Source organism: Crocuta crocuta, unplaced genomic scaffold, assembly GCF_008692635.1.
Source record: "Crocuta crocuta isolate KB4526 unplaced genomic scaffold, BGI_CrCroc_1.0 scaffold30, whole genome shotgun sequence".
Classification (NCBI taxonomy): Eukaryota; Metazoa; Chordata; class Mammalia; order Carnivora; family Hyaenidae; genus Crocuta; species Crocuta crocuta.
Window position 1 is genome coordinate 11,268,199 of NW_027528345.1, and position 22,213 is coordinate 11,290,411.

Here is a 22,213-nt window from a genome sequence, read left to right on the forward strand (position 1 = left end):
ATCTACCTTGTAAGACTCCAAGACTGGGTTAGGGGATGGGGACTGGGAGGGGGCGGGAAGCAAATGCAGACACAAACAAATGAAAAAAGCATTCACTGAAATAAAATCAAGAATGCATTATAAAATTTCTGTGGTGGTTATTTCCTTTTCCTTGATGTCTCCTATCATGGAGGGTTAATCTGACAGGAAGGTGAAGTCTAGTATTTGGGAAAGGAAAAGATGTAGGAATATCCGAAAATAAGTCTGCATTCTAGGTATTAACCCACTCTTTTGTGTATTATATACACTTTTCTCCACTGGCACTGGTAATTATTTTTAAAATTGTCATTTTTACCTATCATGAGCCGCTTCTAGTTCCACCAACAAGTGTGCATATTTTGGTCAACACCGTCCTCTTGGGAAAATAGGTAAGGAAAGAATCTAATGACTTTATTCCACTAAATAGTCCAGCAGCTGGATCTAATCTGTTGCATGGAGGTCAGGGAAATTGAGAACAGCTGGCAAAGAAATGTCACCCTTTGTGTTGATTACACAATGAAGACATATTTCTATTCAGGCTACTGGAAATATTCCACTCTCAATATATACTCTGCATTAAAAATAGACTTGTTTAATTAGAAATGGGCTTTTTTCATAAAACCCAATAGGTTCTAGATTTTTGTAATTTTACTCTGAGAGAGCTGAATATATTTATTGCTTGAAAAAGAAATGCAAAATATTTATTCACTAAGAGTAGCTATGCATGAGAACTCACAAACTGTGTTTAAATTAAAATGTAAAATCATCTATGTAGAAAACTTAAGAAACAGGATACTCATTTATCCACGTTAGCTTGGGTTAAGAAGAGGGATCGTTGCAGGATGACCCTATATACCTGAATGTACACAACACTTCTGGGGCAAAACCTTGGAGGCTTAATATAATAATGTTTAAAGCTGAAAAGGCTCTTTTTATTAACTACTGAAACCCCTGATGCCTCACTTGCTAAATTATTTCATTTGCCTCAATACACTCTGATTGCCTTTTATTTATTTTTTATTTTATTTATTTATTTATTTATTTTCACAAATAGTTTATTGTCAAATTAGTTTCCACTGCCTTTTATTTTTTAATTAAAAAAATTTTTCACACTTACTTTTGAGAGACAGAGCAAGAGCAGGGGAGGGGCAGAGAGACAGACACAGAATCTGAAACAGGCTCCAGACCCTGAGCTGTCAGCACAGAGCCCAACGCGGGGCTCAAACCTGCAAACTGTAAGATTATGACCTGAGCCAAAAGTCAGACACTTAACTGACTCAGCACCCAGGCACCCCTCTGACTGCCTTTTCTATTAGGTGGACATGTGGTTATGGAGCAGCAGCTGCCTACTAACTATTATTTAATTGTATTTTTTTGACATTCTGGATATACGTTGTCAGAGCATCCTCTTATAAACTGACTCCATAATGTTAAACATGAGGAATTGGGTGAGTGTATGCTTCTAGGTTAATCTTATGACTGAATATGTTAATAGCTATATAAACATATAAAATCCAGACTGTAAGTCATAAATTAGAGAATGATTAAATGTTCTAATCTAGAAAAGTAGTTTACCCAAGACTCATTCTTTAGAAATCCATCTCCTCTACTGATTTTAGAGTGACCTGGTTTATCAAATTTTCTGATTACAGGAGTTGTATGACCTGATGGATACATCTATAAACTTTTTTAAAAATTTATTTTTATTTTAAGTAGGCTCCACACCAACCTGTGGCTCGAACTTACAACCCCGAGATCAAGAGTTGCATGCTCTACCGAGTCAGGCATCCCAAACTTAAAAACTTTTGTAAACTCTAGTCTGTTTCTTACTCCCCCAAGTACTTAGTCTCTGTTTAACCAAGCACTTCATCTTTTTATGAGTGGCAAAACAGGATTTTTTAACCTTTTTCTTCTTTCTCCTAACACTCTGGTAATGAAACTGAGAAATTGAATTTCCAAGGGAGGGAGGAAAATCCAAATCGGTTCATCTAGAGTTACTATCTGTGTATAAAGAATCTAAAATACTGTGAGGCACCTGACTGGCTCAGTTGAACAGCATGTGACATTTGATCTTGGGGTCATGAGTTTGAGTCCATGTTGGGTGTTGAGATTAAATAAAATGTTAAAAAAAAAAAACAACTAAAGTACTGAAACTCATTTAAAAAATCTCTTTTCCAGGGCACCTGGTGGCTCAGTCAGTTTAAGGGTCTATCTACTCTTGGTTTTAGCTCAGGTCATGATCTCAGGGTCATGAGATCAAGCCTTACAGCAGGGTCTGCAATGGGTGTGGAGCCTGCTTAAGATTCTCTCTGTCTCCTTCTATCTCTCTCTCCCTCTGCCCCTCCCCTGTGTGTGCATGTGTGCTCACGCTCTCTCTCAAAAAGAAATTTCTTTTTCGAGTGAAAGCTGATAACTGATGTTAACTCAGTTTCATTTTTAAGATCAGAAGGACTCTAACCTACAAATGTAAGGATGCTACTCTTACCAGAAGTTTCAAGGGCCTCTGAAATAGAAATGAGAGAATTTTTAAAAAGTATTACCTTAGAAAACTCCCTGCCACTTAGAGGACCAAGTCTTTCTTTATAAACGAAGATAAGCAATATCTGGAACTTTAAAAAGTCTTACTGAAAAATACTAAATTTTAAAATAAGAGGTCAGAGATTTTACTTTTAAGCTGAAAGAAGAAAATGATGCTCAGAGTCAAACAAAAGCTGCAGGGTTTGCAAACTCAACGCCTCTGGGGCTAGAAGGAAATGAACCAAAGAGTCTGTGCCACCCTGAAGTACACAGTCCATTAAAAATGGACAGCTGCTATTTAGTTCCAGCCAATTGCAATTCCGTGCAGGAATGTGGGCCCCGTGAGGAAAATCTTCTTTTCCATCGGATAATTATGCAAAAAATTCTCAATTTTTAAATATTAACTTTTTTATTTTAAAAATCTTAAGGAAAAAGTCCTGGTTAAGAACAGGAGTCAAAAAAACAAAAAAAGGCAGGCAGTTTATGACACGAGAACTAGCCATCCAAGTCCTGGTCTAGTTCTGCTCTCGTATTACTGGGTATAAACATCTTAAAATAAAATGCTTAGCATTCAAGGAAATTCAACATTAGAAATATTGACCATTCCTGAAAACCTGGAAATAGACTTTGGACCTAGAAATGGTGTTTGTGGAAGTTTAATGGGAGAAATGGGAAGAAAAGACATGGTAGGGCTCTACAAACATTAGAAAGAAAACAACCTCAATCATCTTCTGTTGGGACTTACAAAGTTAAATGTTAGAAGTTTCTTCTCTAAAAAAAAAAAAGAAGAAGAAAGTTTCTTTTTTTACACCTAAAGCTTAAATGCTAGAATAGGCTGAGTTATAATGTTTCATGGAAAACCAATCGTTGGTGAGAGTATGGTTTCTGAATCTTATGATAAGGTATTAAGCTCTTTGGGAAATACCACCACACATCTGAAAAGATTTTAAGAAAAGCAACAGAGAATAATAATTATAAAGCACACAATAACCAGGATAAATCTGCTGAAAAGAATTGTTTTCCTTAGAAATGACGGGCTGGTCGCAAGTAGTTGCTAAGGACCTGGTTAAAACTGAAATCGAATTTAACTAGCCATAGTCCAGTGTCACTTTAAAAGGTTAAGTCAATTTGACTAGATCATTCTGAAAAAGAGCATTCCTCTCTTTCCTTTCTCACTTATGACCCAGAGCAAAAAAAATATCCAATTTACCTGTAGCTTTTAAAAAAATAAGACCTATCAATTTCATATAACCTTAAAACTCTACCCAAACCGACGTGTTCAGGTTTACATAAATACATACACATATATATTTTTAAAATTCCAGAAGTCAAGACACAAGCCCATAGGGGTGTGTGGCCGCCATGGGCCAATCATTTAACTCTGGCGATCGTAGGACTATTGTGAGGTGGGTGGGTCTCTGTCCTACACTTAGAGCTGTCAGCTTTTAACACCCTTCCCATGAGGAAATCTTTGACTTTTGTTCAAAACATCTGAACAAAACTCACCTCTGAACTAACAGAGATATGTTAACAGGACACCTGGCACAAAAGGGCTAAGACAAAGTGGTTCTGAAACAGTCTCTCAGGCTGTCAGTCATCTAGACACAAGTGAGTCAGCATCCACGGTGTTCAGAAGGTAGAGTTCAGGCTGAGCTGTCAATCCCAGATGGTACTAAGGACAAAAAAATGGAAAATGGTTAGACTGATTGGCAAGTATTTATTTTTTTAATGTTTATTTCTGAGAGAGAAAGAGAGAGAGAGCAAATGTGAGTGGGGGAGGGAGAGAGAGAGAGAGGGGGACAGAGGATCCGAAGCGGGCTCCATGCTGACAGCGGAGAGCTGGATGCAGGCCTCAAACTCACAAGCCAACCGATCATGACCTGAGTGGAAGTCGGACACTTAACCAACTGAGCCACCCAGGCGCCTCCTGATTTGTGAGTATTTAAATACTGAAACCAGCACATGGGTACCTATAATCAGATGCACATCAATATAGGCTTTTTTTTTTTTCCAGAAAAGAAATGGCTTACAGAAATGGTTTACATAAAATATTAGCTAGGAGCAGAAATAGTTAAGAACTGAGATAATGCCAAATGCTCTCAGCAAAATGTGCACTTTGACTATTCTTGTGACACACTTGCTTCAGGATGGGTGCTTGTGATAAGAAGAGCAAACAAACACACGGAGCACTTTTGCATTCTAGTACTGTTTTAGAAATCAAATAAACTCTAAAATAATTAAAATAAATATTAGAATCAAATACTAATTCTAAATCCTGAGCTCAGTCTAAATCCTAAGCCCGAGATCCAGGCCCCACGATCTTCTGGCACGTGAGCAAATTCTTTAACTACAAAATGAGAAAAAAAAAAAAAGAAAAGAAAAAAGAAAAGAGCATGTGCTAAGAGCAACAGGGAGATGACCTGAGTCCCAAATGTTTTTTCAGGCTGAATCGAATCACTTGGACTGCCTTTCAAAACACACTGCCATCGGTGCCTGGGTGGCTCAGTCAGTTGAGCATCAGACTCTAAATTTTGGCTCAGGTCATGATCCCAGCATTGTGGGATCAAGCCCCGTCTTGGGCTCCATGCTGAGTATGGAACCTACTGGAGATTCTCTCTCTCTACTCCTCTGCCCCTCTCCCCTGCTCCCTCTAAAATAAATAAAATGAAAAAAAACAAAAAAGATTGCCAAACCACCTTCCTGGAAACCTGAATCCCTATGGTTTGTGTTGAGATCTGTGAAGTACTTTACTCTTTTTCTCTCCTCTGCATACACTGTGAGATAATCACTGAATATCATTTCAGCCCTATTGTTATTACTTAGAGCTTTAGGAATGTTATCACCCCTTGGCATCAACAACCTGTGAGTTAAGGCGAATGTGGACTATAAATCCACAGGAAGAAAATATTCCTATTATAGTACAGTGGAAAAGCACCAGAGTTGAGTTCAAGCTCTAATTCTGCCACTTCCTATGACCTTGAGCAAGTTCATGTATCCTTCTGGAGCCTTATCTTTATTTGTAAAATGGGAATAAATGCTACAATTGAAAATGCCAAGTACACGAATATGCTATGTTAGTCTTCAACAAATCTAATTTCTTAATATTTACTTTTTAATGATTATTTATTTATTTTGAGAGACAGAGAGGCAGAGAGAGAGAGAATCCCAAGCAGGTTCTGCACTCTCAGTATAGAACTTGTTGCAGGGCTCGAACCCACAAACCATGAGATCATGAGCTGAGATCGAGTCGGACGCTTAACTGACTGAGCCACTTGGCACCTCAACAAACAGAATTTTTTTTTAACACATTACAAATTGCCCTGTATACCTCACAAGCTTATGACGACCGTGCGAAGAGGACACCAAATAAAGCCCAAAATAAAACTGTTCTAGGCGCAGTGGGCTAGGAAGTTACTAACACTGGCCTTAGAGTGGAGAAACAGCCCTTCAGATAAGCCTCTTTATTTACTTCAGGGTCTTATATTTCAGGGTTTAGTAACCAAGAGTAACTGTCAGATACACTGTAAATTCATTGCTGCCTTTCACTAGAGAACGGAGTTGGTGGGCTTCCTCATTAAATAAGCAAGGGTTGCATTATGAGTCCTATGATCCCCAGACTCACTTAGATGACTTGTAGACAGAGTTCCTTCACTGGAGAAGTTTGTCATATTGCTTGGAGAAAGAAGTGGGGCTGAATAGCACAGGAATAAGCCAACTACTGTCACAGGGGCAGAGGGATAATGCAAATGAGTAAGCTTCATAGTAGTTCTTAGCTACTACTTGGGTAGGACCACAGAGGGCCCTGTCTGCCTTCTGTGTCTACCAAAAAGCATTCAGAGTTGTTTCAAATTTAGCACAGGCCAAACAAAATTAGTCTGTCAGTTGGCAACCTCTGAGCTAAAATATAGTCTATCACTAATCAGAGTATCAAGGGAAATGCTTTGATGTGTTCCTGGTACTGCCAGACACCAAAGCTTGGTGTCTTAACTTTGCACGAAGAGTATACTATGTATCACATAGCATGGGTTGGTAATGACAACCGGGACTCAGGAGTTAGGCTATTCAAGTTGAAATGCCAGTTGCTCATTTACCAGTGATGTGAGATTTGAGGAAGTTTACTTTTTGGCCTTTCAGTTGCCTCAACAATATAAAGGCTGATCCTCTTGTTAGAACAGTTAAAGGAGGTCGTATGAGTGCTCAGACCGGGATGAGCACAGTAGTCAGCATTAGCCATTTTTAACATTCATAAGCTAAGGTGCCAAGGGAAGCCGACACATTTAGATTCATTGGTCCTATCTAATAAAGGGGTAGAGAGCATTCCAGAGGGCAGAGTTAAAAGAAATGTCTGAAATCAGGATCTTCAAATTGTTGCGTCCTGTTTTAGTTTGGAAATTAAACCCAAGATAAGAAGGGAGAGATCAATGAGGACAGACAACACGGAGAGCAGAATTCCCAGATTATTCCTATGGTGTCATAGTATTCAGCTCCTATAAGACAGGAAAAGCTTACGACAGAGAAAGGGAAAATGAAGTTCAAGTGACAATCTTGGGATAAATGAAGTGCTTAGATTTTCCTCTCATTTGTATGGTGACAGGGCTAGTAGTTTATTAGGCCTGAGCTTTGTCTTTGTTTTTATTAAATGGTGCCAATATTTCCGTTTATATCCATTCTGCCAAAATACTTTCAGTTTTCAAGCTAAACAATTTTGGTTTCTCTTCTCAAACACTTATACTTTTTATTGGCAGCATAAATGGAATATAAAAGCCTATTTCAACGGTGAAACAAGACTACAGATAGAAAAATGTTCAGCTTAGAGCAAAGAAAGGCAGAATAACAATTTTTTTCGAGTTTAAATAAGGCAATGATGTGACCTTTGGCAATAGCAAAACACACAGTATGTGACTAAGTGGGTAGACTGATACTAATGTTTGGTGTTCGCAGTCCATTAAGTCTTCTGGGGACTAAACCTATTTATATACCTCCATCTCTTCAAAAGAGAAAATCACTGACAATGTGGGCTTAATATGTCAATCCAGGTGATGGCTGATGTTCCAGTATTTCAGAAGTTAGGTATTTTCAAGGTGAAAAAAAAATACCCAGGAAACCAAACAGGAAAAAGAAAAAAATTTTAATTACAAACCAAGTTTACATACTGTTAAATGGTCACTAACAACTCAGTTGTAACCACTTGTAATATGACTAGCAGGACCTCACAGGAGCCAAACTACAGCTCTGCCCCATCCCTATGAATTCCCAAGAGGCTGAAGCAGCACAATTATTTCATGTCACATTTCTGAAGAACAAGGACGGATTTACAAAGGTACAATTGTATACCCTTAACATTACACACACACACTGCGCATGGTGGCACTGGAAGACTTCAGAAGCATCGTTTATTGCACCCAGAGTACTGGCTGAAGTACACTTTCTTTCTAAGGGGATCACATGGAATAAGGTTTGGGAGTGTTTTTAACACTTATGTAAAACTCTCCACACACAGCATTCTAAAATGCCACCTAACGGGGAAGAAAATTTCCAACATCATCATTTCTTTAAAAAGAAAACAAGCAGCTTTACTTGAACTTCTAAATACATATTGTGAGTCTGAGACTGACTGGACCCACACAGACTCAGGGAAAAGGACAGTGTTACTGTACTGTCTTCACAAAGAATTTTTCTTGTCAAGTTCACCTTCACCTAGTACGGCAGATGGGAGATCAATATGTCAGTCTCCAGCATCTTTACAGAGCGCCCTTAGACCAGCTTGGGGGCAAGACGACAGGGAGAGGGGAAAGACGTGAGGAGGAACACTCAGGGAAATGTGTCCTTCATGATTCTGTGAGAGATTACTTGAGGGACTAAGAAAAGGTCTGGTCAGTGAAATAGTGGTTTATCCTTAATGCCTTATAAAAGACAATCCATCCAGTCTGTGCTTCTGACTGTGTGCAAAATGGTCAGCAATAATGCTTTTAGGGGCTCAGATGAATACAAAATATCAACCAGCCAGGACTCCAGAAGGAAAGCTCCATAAATGAGAAGTCCTTCAATGCCATTCCCATTACTGTTCTCACCAAGTCAGTGGCTATAAAGACTTGATTATGTTTCTCCACCAGACAAATGTGATTTGATTTGATATAATCGCACAATCTCAGGCTCCACATGTAAAAGTATCAGAAGTGGCTGAAGAGCAGCAGCTTCACGCAGAAGGGACCCATTTCCTCTGACTTCAGAGCTCCACCATCTGGTCTCAAAAGTTTTTCCCTCTGAGGGAATGGCTGGAGAGAGGTAGCCCAGTGCAACCTTGCTGCAAGAGAACTTTGCAACCACAGTGATTGTGGGAGGGAGAGCTTTGCAACAGTTAGGTCCACAGCTCCTGAGATTGCCTTGCAAGCAGTCTTGGGCATGCTTCGGAAAAACGTGACAGTTCTGGTAGGAGATGGCTTTTAGGAATACAACAGATGGCTCTTCTTTTCCTTCAAGTCTTTTCTCCTCATTCCAAAATCTCATGAGAATGTCAGTTCATAAATGCTACCATTGTTTTCTATAACCAACCTCCTGGATGAGCAAAGTGAAGGTTTTACAGCTGTATGTGCTCAAGAGGAAGGATGGACAGGAAAGCTCAGTACTAAGATGACACTTATGAAAATCAGGACTCCCGAGAAAATCCTGATAAGCTTTCCATCTCTGAGGAGAATCTGCTCAGTGATTTTCCAAAGTGATTAATAAGCACCACCTGCATGTCAGCTTTGCTATTCGTTCATTTATCACCTTCTAACTGTATTCTTTCTCATCCCTCTTAACTTCCACCAAGAATTTAAAGTGGAAGGAAGTTAAAAGAATCCTGAACTTGAAAGAGGTAGAGATGTTTCATGATTTTATATTTAACATGGATGAAACAACTTTAGGTGAGTTTTTTAAATAATTAAAGTAACTAACAGGGTATGGGTACGAAAAGTATGTCTCAGCCTCTTAAAGCCCAGTATCTTTTGATAAACAAAACTTACATACCCACCCTATAATTTGTATTGTGAAAAGTGTATTACATTTTCCAAAAAAATTTTTTAACACACAGCCTGGCTAAGAATCATGCATTCATGATTGATTTTCTCTCAAAAGGATAAAACAAGCTGGCCCTTGATTTAGTTTAGTGTTGGGAATGATAGCAGCGAATGTCAGCTTTTCAAAGATTCTATCTAATCCAGTTCCCAGGTTAGGAGGTCAGGAAGAAAAAAAAAATCCATCTTTCATATATTGAAACAAAGTCTTTCCCAACAGACAGTTGAGTCTTAATTGCAGTCTGTGCAACAGCACATACTTTTGTCTATGTTCACACAGTAAACCATAGAAACACACTGGCTCTGATGGCTACCTGTGGAGGACAGACAGACTGATCCAGTGTTTACTTAGTATAGCCACCGTTGGCTTCTTCGGTCAGCAGGGCCTTAGAGATGCTTACCGTATGCGCACAGTCCAGGAAGGACATGCCCAGTGCAATCAAACACTGCCAACCCTGAAAGATGAAGTACAGTCATCATTCACCAGCCTCTCCGAAGAGCCCTCTTACCCACCATGACGCTCACGCCGCACTGCTCAGACGCAAACCTGCTCTCTTCCCTGCATATCCAGCTTTGCTCATCTCCCGTCACCAAGGTTGCGCAGGTCCTTCTCCCAACCCCATGCCCCTTCAAAACATCGAGTCTGCCTTCCCTCATCAACATTTTTCTTATACTATTTTCAATACAAGCTCCCTGCTCCTACTGCTTTCTGTTTGTTGTTTGTTTCTCTCACCCAACTGGAGTTCCCTGAAGACCCATTCCTCATGATGAAGGTGGAGGTGGAGGGAATGACAGACAGAACTGACTAATACAACTGGAAGAGTATCCTGAACTACTCTATGAAGTACATGTCTGAGGGGCTTAATAGTAGTAACCCACCCTGGAATCAGCCCTCAGACTTAAAATGGGTCTTCAACAACCTCGACAGTCTCAGGGTGATGAGGACAACTCAGACCCCTTCGTTACCAATCTGCGGAAGGAAGGATTCCCTTAACTTCTACAGTGAATTTTTAAAATAATTCCTATCAAGGGTATGTTCAGTTACTTGGGTGTCCTTGCAGTAAATCCCTAGACTACAGGCTCAGCATAATCCTAGTGAGCCCCAGGTTTACTGGGGAGAAAAAAAGAAACGATACATCAATCCAGGACATAATTTTTCAAGTCACTAAAGTGATTTTCTCAATCTAGTACCTAACCTGTGGCAAACGTTGGCATGGGAACTAGGTAAGTGTTCAAAAGATCAGGTTTCCAGCCTCTGTCCGGTTTTAACCATTCCCTGCAGCAGACATGGTAGAATTTCTGCTGCCCCTAATCCTCTACACTTACATTTTTCAGAGAAACCTGTATGGAACAGGTAGATGGATTTGTTGTTTTGGTACTAGAACTATTTCTGTTACTGTAAGTAATGTTGCAAAAGATTTGGAAAATAGAGAAAAGAATTTAACTATGATGGTACCATCCTTTTTTTTTTTAATGTTTATTTATTTTTGAGAGAGAGAAAGAAAGAATGCGAGTTGGGGAGGGGCTGAGAGCTGTGCTGAGAGCACAGAGCCCGACTCAGGGCTTGAATTCACGAACCGTGAGATCATGACCTGAGCCAAAGTTGGAAGCTTAACCGACTGAGCCACCCAGGCGACCCCATGATGGTACCAATCTAACACAACTATCACCCTAGACTTTTGAGAAAGAACTTGATTATCTCGGAACACATTATTCTGTATTCATTTTCTACGTAGCTCCGATTGCATAACCATCATTTTTAAAATCACTCTAGAGTGTGATTTAATGAGAGAGTATCACTGTTCTTTCTTTATGAGACAGCTATGAAATGGCAGAGCTGAGCAGGGCTGGGAACTCACATGTATCCCACCCCAGAGCTCTGGCATCACATGCATCTCGTACTGCTCTCTACTTCCTCTGCTCTTCTTTTAGTTCCTCAAACACAATACACTCTCTTATTAGGAATTGCTAAGAATGGAAATCAGCAGAAGTGACATGACAGCTTTAAGAGTCTAAATTTTATGGTTAAAAATACTGTTTAACCACAGCTGACATTATTAGGAATTTCATGTAAACTGTTCCAATGACCTGGAGATAAGATGGCTGTGTGCTCTTTTGGGTCCTTTCATTTTGGTATCAGTAAGCCCGTCTCTACCAACTCTGCTACACATACCCCTGCTCCCTCCTGAATGGACTTACCAAGTATAAGACAAAGCTCAGATAAGCCACACTGGCCAGAGCAGCTACCACATACAATGCCACATGCCCTAGTTCCCGGACATAAACCATGACAAAGTACATGTTGATGGAACAGACGATAAGGACCAAGATCCCGCCTGCAATCCTCCAGCCTCTGTAAAAGAATCAGCAATCACTGGTGGAATAGTCCAACCTATCCATAAGTAGAAAAGGACACTCTGTCTTGTGGGGTAAATAGGACAGAAGGAAGAGGCATTTCAAAATGAACTGAAAATTGTTCTTACTATGTCCCAATTAGATTAAATGAGCCAAATAGACACCAATAGGGAGAAAGAGGCAGGGGAAAGACTATCAAATAATCCCTAATATTTAAGTTCCTAAAAATGCAACAAGTCCTGAGTTCCTAGAGATGCAACAGACAATTTCAAATACCCCACACCCTTTAAAGATGCTTATAAAATATATTAGTTTATGCCTTTCTCATTAAGATCACTTAACATGAAATTAAGGCAGCTTCAGTGGCTGAAGCTGAAAAATTAAAACCCTAAGAGCTGAACTTTCTCTCCTAGAAATGGAGAATGTGCTTGCCTTCTTTTACTACATTCAGAGCCTCCATTTGCTAAGCCAAAGATTGAGGGGCAGCTCTAGGAATCACTTCCCAAGGCATTCAGTTTCCTACATGACTCATTTTCTAACTGGCCTGTTGGATGAAGATACCACTTCCCCACATAGATTTGGGGAACTGAGACAAGTACACTCACATTCCATTGGCAAAGTCATTCATTACTGGCCGCAAGCTCGTAAATGTGAGGATGGGTATCAGAGCAAAGGGAAGCTGGAAAAGAAAGAACAAAGATCAGACAGGGCCACTGGAAATCCTTATAATACCTGGCATGTTAGCACAAGGGAAACACACACCCTGCCTCATCTCCTCCATGAGAAATTACTCCTATCATCCCAACATGTTCATGTATTACGCTGAAATCTAGAGAGCCATCATTGATTTAGCATTGATCATGATCCTTTAGGTCCTTAAAAACATTTATATCTTCCTTGTCTTAACCTCCATAGGACCTGTGTCCTATGTTATTTAATATCTGCTTGGATTAAGAAACAATAATTTTATACTCTATACGTAATTATAGCAAATAATTCCCATTCAACAGGTTTTTAAAAACAAACCATTTCCAACAGATTTTACTTATTTTAAAAAAGTTTTTAATTTATTTGAGAGAGAGAACAGGGTAGGAGCAGAGAGAAGAAGAGACAGAATCTCAAGCAGGATCTGCACTGTCAGCACAGAGCTGGACGCAGGGCTCGAACTCACAAACTGAGATTATGACCTGAGCCGAGATCAAGAGTCTGACACTTAACTGACTGTACCACCCAGGCACCCTACAAGTTTTTATTTATGTATTCATTTTTTGTTTATTTTTGAGAGCAAGTAGGAGGGGGAGAGGGAGACAGAGAATCCCAATCAGGCTCTGCTATCAGCATAGAGCTTAATGTAGGGCTCAAATCCATGAACAGTGATATCATGACCTGAGCTGAAGTCGAGTGGGCTGCTTAACTGAATGAACCACCCAGGCGTCCCTAAAAGGGTTTTAGATACCAGGGATTCCATACATTTACTGCAGACCGAGACTGTGCCTCTTTCTTCCTCTCAATTTTCCCCAGCACCCAGCTCTACAGACTGGGTACCTAAGGGCAATACAGAACGCTGCCTGATTAAATGGAATGGGAGTGGGAGTTTCCTCAGCTCCTTCCTCACCTGTAAGCTCTGCAGAACATTCAGGAAGTCATTCATCCCTGTTAGATGCTCTACATCCTGGAAGACGGCAACAAGCAGAGTGGGGATGATGGCAATAGAGCGGGTCAGAATCACTCGGGCAAAGCGTGACCATTTTAGGTTCAGGAATCCCTGGAAGAAAACACAGAAGCAGGATGAGTGTCTAGAATAGGAAACAGAGGAAGCTTTGGGGAGATCCGGGAAGGCCATGGAAACATGGGAGTAAGCGGAAGTAACAAAAGGACCATGTTTCCTTCCTCTAATGTATACCGGTAACAAGAGCACACACCTCCATGACGAACTGGCCAGAATAGGTTCCCGTCATGGTGGAGCTCTGGCCTGCAGCAAGGATCCCCACTGCCCAGATGTAGAGTGCAGCAGGCCCAAAGTAGCACCCCAGCACGACACCCTGGCAGAGGCAAGGGAGAAAGTTTGTGTCAATCATCTGCTCAGGCAACACCCCAAACAGAACTTCTCTGCAGCATTTCTCCCTCCTCCTTCCTATGCACCAACCTACACCAAGGGCTGTGCTGAGAACTATCTCAGAAGCTAGACTCGGGACCGGACCTCACTTTAGAGGCCTTTAACCTAAATTTTCCTGGATATTCTTTCATTCCTCTGCCTACTCTCTTCTCTTCTCCAAGTTCTTAAAGCCTAGTTCATCTTCAACCTAGATCTTAAACATGCTAAAAAAAAAAGTCTATACCACATTTCCCAAATTATACTACTTAACACACTATTCTGGAAGATAGTAACAGGAGTGAAGAAAAAGGTCAAGTAAATTTGGGAAATGTTACATAAGCTATGTATTCTACTCATGCAGGTTCATAATATAACTAACATAAAAGGGACTGAGAGGTCCTAATAAAGAATACTTTACCAGGAACACTTTCTTTAGTTTTCCCCAATCAATACCCTTAATAGGATATTTTATAACGGGGTGCCTGAGTGGCTCACTCAGTTCAGCATCCAACTTCAACTTCATGATCCTGCGGTTTGTGAGTTTGAGCCCTGTGTCGGGCTTGCCACTGTCAGTGCAGAGCCCGCTTTGGATCCTCTGCCCCTCCTCCACTTGTGTGCACGTGCGTGTGCACTCTCTCTCTCTCAAAAATAAATTTAAAAATTTTATTTTTTTTTCCTCTGTGATTTTTATTCCATTTCCTTTCTTTTTTTTTCTTTCTTTCATAGTTTATTGTCAAGTTGGTTTCTTAAATCTAAAAATTTTTTAAAGAAATTTTTTAAAAATCCTATGAAACAATATACTACCAGCATAACTCTGGGAATGGCTGAAACTGTCCATCTTTATCTTTCAGCGGATCCTCTATTCCCTCCCACGGAATCCAAAAATGCTTGTCAGAGGCATCTAGACCTCTGAAATAAATGGCACTCCAGAGAAGATAAGTTCAGTTCTGAAGTGAACCCACAGAAAAGACCAGATCCCAGTCCAAGACTATTGACTGAGGAGCAATGATCACAGATGTGAATAGGTTTACCCCTTTATAGATGTCCACAGCCAGGGTCGAGTTATCGTCAGGGAAGAGGCTGGTGTGGGGACTGCTGGTGTTTCTACAGACTGCAACCTGGAATGCAAGCAGTGTAGGAGCTTTTTATTTTTGAGGCAAGGACCAGATCAGAAGAACTCTCCTGCAAATCACAAACTACACGTCATATTCAAGTCATCTATGAGACACAGGTTGGAGGTAAGACATTGGCTACGCTGTAAAGGGAGCAGAGACTGGCACCAATATCACAAGGGGCCTTCTTCCAAAATGTTTCTACACCCACATGCCATCAAAGATGTTTACTGAGTAAAGAGTGTGCATGGTAGTACGTGAATGCTGGCTCACTTTCAGTGATGACTGGAGAAGGCCCCTGAGAAATAGGAGAGGACTCCTTAGTCAAAACAGAGCCAGAAGTCTGAGCTCCTATAGACAGGCAATCAGGAATCAAGATGACAGAGAATTCAAAATGCAAGAGTGGAAAAAAAAAATGCAAAGCAGTGTATGCTGGCCAGCTTCTGTTTGCTGTTTGTTGACTCCTCCCCACCTGTCCTTATCACCAAATGGCGGGACTGGCAAGCAGGCTGGCAGTTGATAAACAGGAAACAAGAGGGGATGACAAAGAGCCAAACAGACATGAAGCCACTAGCACAGCAACATGAGGCAATCTTCAGTCTGAGGCAAGCTCCCTGCTGTGCCAAAAGCTGGGAAAAATGGGCCTAGGCTTAGTCTGCCCTCGGACTCCAGACCCTGACCAGTGCAGTGGTTAGGAGGCATCCTGAGGGTGGAGATCTGTTTCCCTGGAGCTTCAAGGCACCGTCATTCTGCCTACCCCACTCCTTCACTTCATCCTCACGTTCACTACCATTCATGACCCTGGCTTACTCACCACCTGGTCGTTGGTTTTTTCAAAAAATGCTTCGGCAAAGACGGAGACGACAAAGACGTTGATGATGAAGGAAACAAAGAGGGCGATGCAGGATTCAATGAAAAAGTACTTATTAGCTTCTCGTACCTCCTGCTTATTGGCTCGGTTTACCTGTCTGGACTAGAGAGAGGATAGCAGTAGTTGTTAATTAGTTAGAACAAATCTCCTTGTAATATTGCATGAGGTTGAGTTAGCTGAAAGATTTAGAGGGCAAAACAACCAACCATATGGAATGTGAGAAAACGCACTTAACATCCTAGTTCACGAAATGAGTAAGAACTTCATGACACTTTGACAACACTGTACATTCCCCAAACAGGAAATGATGACTATGTGCTACTGAGCTCTCAGTTACTGTGGCTAGAAGAACCACTGACATGTAAAACAATCTGATTTCCAGTCCTAATAACCTTAATTATAAAAGTCTCTGAAATCTCCCAGGGAACTGTTGTACAAGACTGGCTGATAAAAGCTTGGTGGGGCTCTCTACTTCTGATCTCTCAAGGTCACTCAGCCTTTTGAGATTTAAACACAAGAGACTTGGTATACTTTTGGACCTTTTATGGAGAACTTTAGTCCCAGTTTTCCTGTTGGGTCGCTTATTTCTGGTCACCTTTGTGATAAAAACAGTCTAAGTGTGTGGAGTTTATAAACAGCCACCCGTGGAAAAATACTTCTCTCCTTTAGGGCTCTAACAGTTTTAAACTACGTGTGTGTCCCTTGCAACTAAAGTAAACATCAACTATCCGGGGGGCAGAGAGGTAAGGGCCACGCTCACCTTGACTAAGGCAGAATGCAGGTACATATTGTGTGGCATGATGACAGCTCCCACGATGCCCACAGCCTGCTCGATCTGTGGGGTGTGACAGCCTGGACAGGATGGCAGGAACATGCCCTTGAGTACCTGGCTCTGGCTGGGTTTCACTGTAACATACTATATACCAACATAACAACTATTAGGAGATGCGACCAGGGGAGTAACATAGTACTAGGAAACACCCAGCATCCATTGCTCCTTATAACACTTTCTTCAACAACTACCTAGAACAATGAGGAACACAGAACCACCAGAAAACCAAGAGGCATAAGAGGTGCTTGCTGCCAGAGGTCTGAGAATTCAGGACTGGGGTACCTGGATATTTTACATCATATTTTAAATATACAGAGTAGATGTATCGAGAATGTAATTAATATTCTAAAGAAACAGAGAGCTGCTAAGGGCCTCACTGATAGCAGCTTCACAATCACTCCTGTCAGACAGACCCAAGAATACAGTCAATTCTTTTTTTTCTCATTTTTATTATTTTTTTAAAAAATTTATTTCTGAGAGAGAGAGAGAAAGAGAGACAGCATGAGCAGGGGAGGGTCAGAGAGAGAGAGGGAGACGCAGAATCTGAAACAGCCTCCAGGCTCTGAGCTGGCTGTCAGCACAGAGCCCGATGTGGGGCTCGAACCCAGGAACCTTGAGATCATGACCTGAGCAGAAGTCGGACACTTAACTAAGCCACCCAAGTGCCCTATAGTCAATTCTTGATTACCCACACGTATGCCTCTATTCACTTATGCTTATCTAAAAATCACTTATGTTTGCCACTAATGTATGCTGTGAGACTCAGTCATAAATACTTCTCATACATACTTTGTCCTGGTTCAGCATTTCTCTTAGAAGCCTTAGACTAACCTACTGCATAATCTATTCACAGATTAGATACATTTTTCAAAGTTCAGTGAGGTCAATAAGCAAAAACCAGTTTATAACAATTGAACATAGGGGCACCTGGGTGCCTCAGTTGGGTAAGCATCCAACACTTGATTTTAGCTCAGGTCATGATTTCAAGGTTCATGAGACCGAGCCCCAAGTGGGACTCTGTGCTGACAGATGGAACTTGCTTGAGATTCTCTTTCTCCTTTTCTGCCCCTCCCCTGCACGCATGCACAGGCACACACACTCTCTCTCAAAATAAATAAATATTTAAAAATACAATTGGACATAGAAAGGCACTATTACTGCATAAAATTACACTGTTTCCTAGGAGTATCCGGGTTGGGGCACAAAGCAGGAAAGATCCACTACACCCATTACAGTTCATTAACTGGTGCAATACAGAGAAAGTTGAAGCTGCAGCTGGTATAAGCCAGGATGAGTAAAACTAGAACCCCTCCAAGTTAAGAGCTAAGAATAACCCTCCAACCTCCTCCCTAACTCTCTCCCAAGATGCTCTATTGTTGGGATGGCCAACTTGGAACAAGGGAGTCTAGGGTAGGAAGTCCTAAAAAATCTAGTCATTTCTGAAGTAGGAGGCCCAGCAGGACTTCCTGGAGACTCGCCTTTGCTGCAGATCCTATTCCTCCAAAACTGGCCTAGGCTGAATCGGCTTTTTGTTAATACATGTGATACAATTAAACCATCCTAGCATTATACGATCTTAAAATAAAAGGCAAAAAAAATCTTTTTCATTGTTGTAAAAAGCTAATGAAAGCACTAAAGCACTATAACACTTGCCTCATATCCAAATGTGAGAGCCATAATAGTGATGAGAAAGCCAAAAAATGCTTCTAGCTTCCGCAAGCCTGAAAGGGAAAATGCAACAGTGAGCTCACAGAAGGCAGACTTCTCCATCAGCCACATGAAGGAAAGAAGATTCTTTGACTGACCCCTCCATCCCCACTCTCCTTACCGTATTTGTCCAAAAAGAGAAATACAAAAGTATCTGCAATGGTGATGAGAACTCCACCCCACAGTGGAACCCTAGGTCAGAGGTAAGAAATGGAAATTAAAGGAAAGAAAAGGAAACATTGAGAAACACTTCCTTTCCAACAGCTCTCCAGACGTACAACTCTTAGAGAAGCAAGGACTTGGGGGAGAGGCGACAGTGGTGGGAGCTAAGGCCTTCGCTAGTTTAGGGTCACAGCATCAACTGAATTAATTACATTCACTCAAACACTGATTGTCTACTAAGTCAGACATTTCAGATACAAAGCTGAGAAGTATAGGTCTTCCCCCTCAAGGAGCTCTTTGTCTAGTGGGATAAGCTGATACACAAATAAATACTTGTAACACACAATATCACATACTGTATAATAGCAGGATGTATAACCCAACATGAGAACATGGAACAGAGAGACCCTACAGGCTGCTGGGAGAGGTGGCGGCTCCAGAAAGGTTCCACAGAAAAAATAATACTCAAGTTGAAGCTTGAAAACTGAAAATGAGTTGGGTTTTTGTTTTTACACTTGTTTTGAAATCTAGAAAAATATTACTCTCTGGAGGAAAACCTTCTCACCTTCCTACAGACAGGAGATTGATGGCAATGGCTGAGCCAATAACTTCTTGCATATCTGAGCCAATGATAGCCAACTCCACCATCAGCCATAGGATAATTCGTGGGACCTAAATACCAAACAGCAGAAAGACATAGTTCTAATTAATCATTTCTAAGAACTTTCCTTATAGTTTAGAATTCACATCTGGCACTGACCCCTCCACAGTCCATCATAGCTGTCAGTTTAGGGATGAAGAAACAGAACTGGGCTCCACCCTGCCCATCATTGCACTGTGGCCCCCCATCAGAGAAAGCAAGAGTGTTTTCTACGTGGTAGAACCTATGAGCCAAGGTCAGGGCAAGGGCTGATCCTAATTTTTTCTCTTTTTCTTTCCACTCAACAGGGGAATGGAATTTCCATTCATTAATTTCCACTTAATTTCCTGCCTAAAAACAATCTTAAAAGTTTCAGGGGAAAATGAGGATGTTCATATGGTCAAAATATTGTTCAGTAGAGAATAGAAAATGACCACAGAAGAAAATATCCTGACCATGGCTAAAGAGACAAAACGAAAATGAAAAGGCCAGGGTCATCCTTACTGTAATGATAATACATGAGCAAGTGAAACAGGACAGATATGTAAAAGGGACTCAAGGCGAACTGACTGGAATTGAGTGGCATATAAGTACGAAACTAATTTGGTCAAATAATCCAGCCAGCAGACAAATTTAGTTAATACTGGTTCACAGAGGCCAAGAAAAAAGAAATCTTCAGGTATTTACTATACAAAAATATTATCACATACACAAAAAAAACAACCGTTAAGATAAAGAGAAGCTATAAGAAATTATAAATTGCCTTGGTTTTTTTGAGAGGCATAGATGGGGGAAAAAAGGAGATACAGATAGCTTCTTGCAGCCAGGAAAGGAATTAAACATTTAGGACAAACCAGAGGCAGATCAGTATCTTATCTAAAGATGAACCGAGGTTAAAACTATCTTGTACACACAGAGTCCATTCCTGCCTTAGACAGCAGTGAGAAAGGGCCAAAATGTCCAGAAAAAAAAAAAAAACTGTAGAAAACAGTATAAACTCCAGGGTCAGGGTAAATTGAAAAATAGAATTATTAACAAATCCAAAGATCCTGCCACATGTAGTCTGTAGTAAAAGGATAAACCTTATTTCTCAAATTGATGACAAAGTCAATCAAAAAAGAAAATATGTATAATAGTAATATGGACGTATGAATGAAAGTTTAGGGCACTCACACCCCTCCATGGGCTAGGCACTGCGAGATGCCAGAAGGCAGAATGAATGGGAGATATTTATTCAAAGAATTTTTCAAAGGAAGCTTTCTGGCAAAAAGCGAATCTCAAGTTAAATTCTGAAGGAGTATAGAAATATGGGTTGGCAACAAGAAGGACTACAAGATTCCCCCTGGGACTCACCCTCAGGGCCCCTGACTCCCAAGCCCTCAGGCCAGTACACATCGCCCGACACACAGGTTCCTATAAGATGAGTAACAAACAGCACAACACATTGCTCACCCTGGGATACTGACGGTGACACACTTCAGCAAGATGCAGCCCCGTGACCACTCCCAGTCTAGCTGCGAGGCGCTGGAGCAGGAGCCCCACAATGGTGGCCAACAGAAGTACCCAGAGCAACTAGGGAAGAACAAAATCCCATCATAACACTCATTAGACAACTGGGGCGTTTTTGTTTGGCTGTTTAGCAACGTGAATGAGAAATACAACATTCAGGAAAGGGCCCAGGTCTGAAACCAAATGACCTGAGTTCTGTATCAGGTTCTGTACATAACCTGCTAGGTCAGCTTGTACCTTTCTGAGCCTTAGTTTCCCCCACTTACAGTTTCTCCTCTGTTCAAGGAAATTATGTGGAGTAGATTAAGAAAAAAAAACAATAAAAATTTAAAACCAAACAGGTAACTAAAATAAATTAAGGGGTGACTGCTCAGTTGGTCAAGCGTCCAACTTTAGCACAGGTCATGATCTCACAATTTGTGAGTTTGAGCCCCACGTGGGGCTCTGTGCTGACAGCTCAGAGCCTGGAGCCTGCTTTGGATTCTGTATCTCCCTCTCTCTGCCCTCTTCTGCTCGCTTTAAAAAGGGGGCACATGGATGGCTCAATCAGTTGAACAGTCCAACTTCAACTCAGGTCATGATCTCACAGCTCTTGGGTTTAAGCCCCACATTGGGCTCACTGCCGTTCAGTGAGGAGTGCACTTCAGATCCTCTGTCTCTCTCTCTCTGCCCCTCCCCCATTCACACTTTCTCAAAAATAAACACACTTAAAAAAAAAAAAAAAAAAAGCAAACACAGGGAAAGTACTTTTCACCTAAGTGTCACTGCCAATGACGTATCTGCATGTAACCCCCGAGGCAGACATCCAACAGAGTCGGGGGAAAGGATATGAGGGTGTACTGTGGGTTTAAAAGGGACAGGGGTAGGGCCAGATGTTTACCTTAAATCCGGCCACTGCTCCAGACTGCAAATCAGACTCAATGTTTCCTGGATCCAAGTAGGCAATACTCATAAGAAAGCCCGGTCCCGTGAAAGCCCAGAGTTTACGAAAGCTAAAACAAGAATACTATACAAGAGAGGAAGAGATCACACTAATTATCACCTCCAAATTACTGATCTAATTTATCTGTTATTTTGTCACATATAAAGCAACAATATCAACTTCACAAGATTGAAAGATTTAGGATGTCGGACACTGGGTATATCCAAGCTCAACTTCTACCTTACCCACTTCATATCAATAAGCTAGCCACTTCTCTGTCCAAATAGGAGCCCTTTCTTTTACTTGTTCTTTCCATCAATCAGCCTCTCAGTCTAAAACCTATCAGTGTTCCTGTGCCCAATCACTAACCAAAAGGGACACTGTAAAAAAAAAAAAAAAAAAAAAAAAAAAAAAAAAT

At 41.0% G+C, this 22,213-nt stretch overlaps 1 protein-coding gene across 6 annotated transcripts in view; it reads right to left on the minus strand.

The window, feature by feature from the left end:
* Window positions 1-2,735: 2,735 nt before the first annotated feature.
* The window catches only part of SLC11A2 (solute carrier family 11 member 2), a 37,417-nt gene continuing 17,939 nt past the window's right edge, over window positions 2,736-22,213 (minus strand). For all 6 annotated transcript variants that reach the window (XM_077753384.1, XM_077753388.1, XM_077753385.1 and 3 more), the window contains exons 4-17: window positions 21,754-21,879; window positions 20,817-20,936; window positions 19,290-19,396; window positions 18,684-18,754; window positions 18,509-18,576; window positions 16,784-16,939; window positions 15,967-16,125; window positions 15,072-15,158; window positions 13,868-13,987; window positions 13,561-13,710; window positions 12,551-12,624; window positions 11,790-11,943; window positions 9,992-10,045; window positions 2,736-4,207 (exon numbers count right to left, since the gene is read on the minus strand). In XM_077753384.1, coding sequence (XP_077609510.1) covers window positions 4,130-4,207; window positions 9,992-10,045; window positions 11,790-11,943; window positions 12,551-12,624; window positions 13,561-13,710; window positions 13,868-13,987; window positions 15,072-15,158; window positions 15,967-16,125; window positions 16,784-16,939; window positions 18,509-18,576; window positions 18,684-18,754; window positions 19,290-19,396; window positions 20,817-20,936; window positions 21,754-21,879 — 1,524 coding nt within the window. In that variant the 3' untranslated portion in view covers window positions 2,736-4,129. The remainder of the gene's footprint in view (window positions 4,208-9,991; window positions 10,046-11,789; window positions 11,944-12,550; window positions 12,625-13,560; window positions 13,711-13,867; window positions 13,988-15,071; window positions 15,159-15,966; window positions 16,126-16,783; window positions 16,940-18,508; window positions 18,577-18,683; window positions 18,755-19,289; window positions 19,397-20,816; window positions 20,937-21,753; window positions 21,880-22,213) is intronic.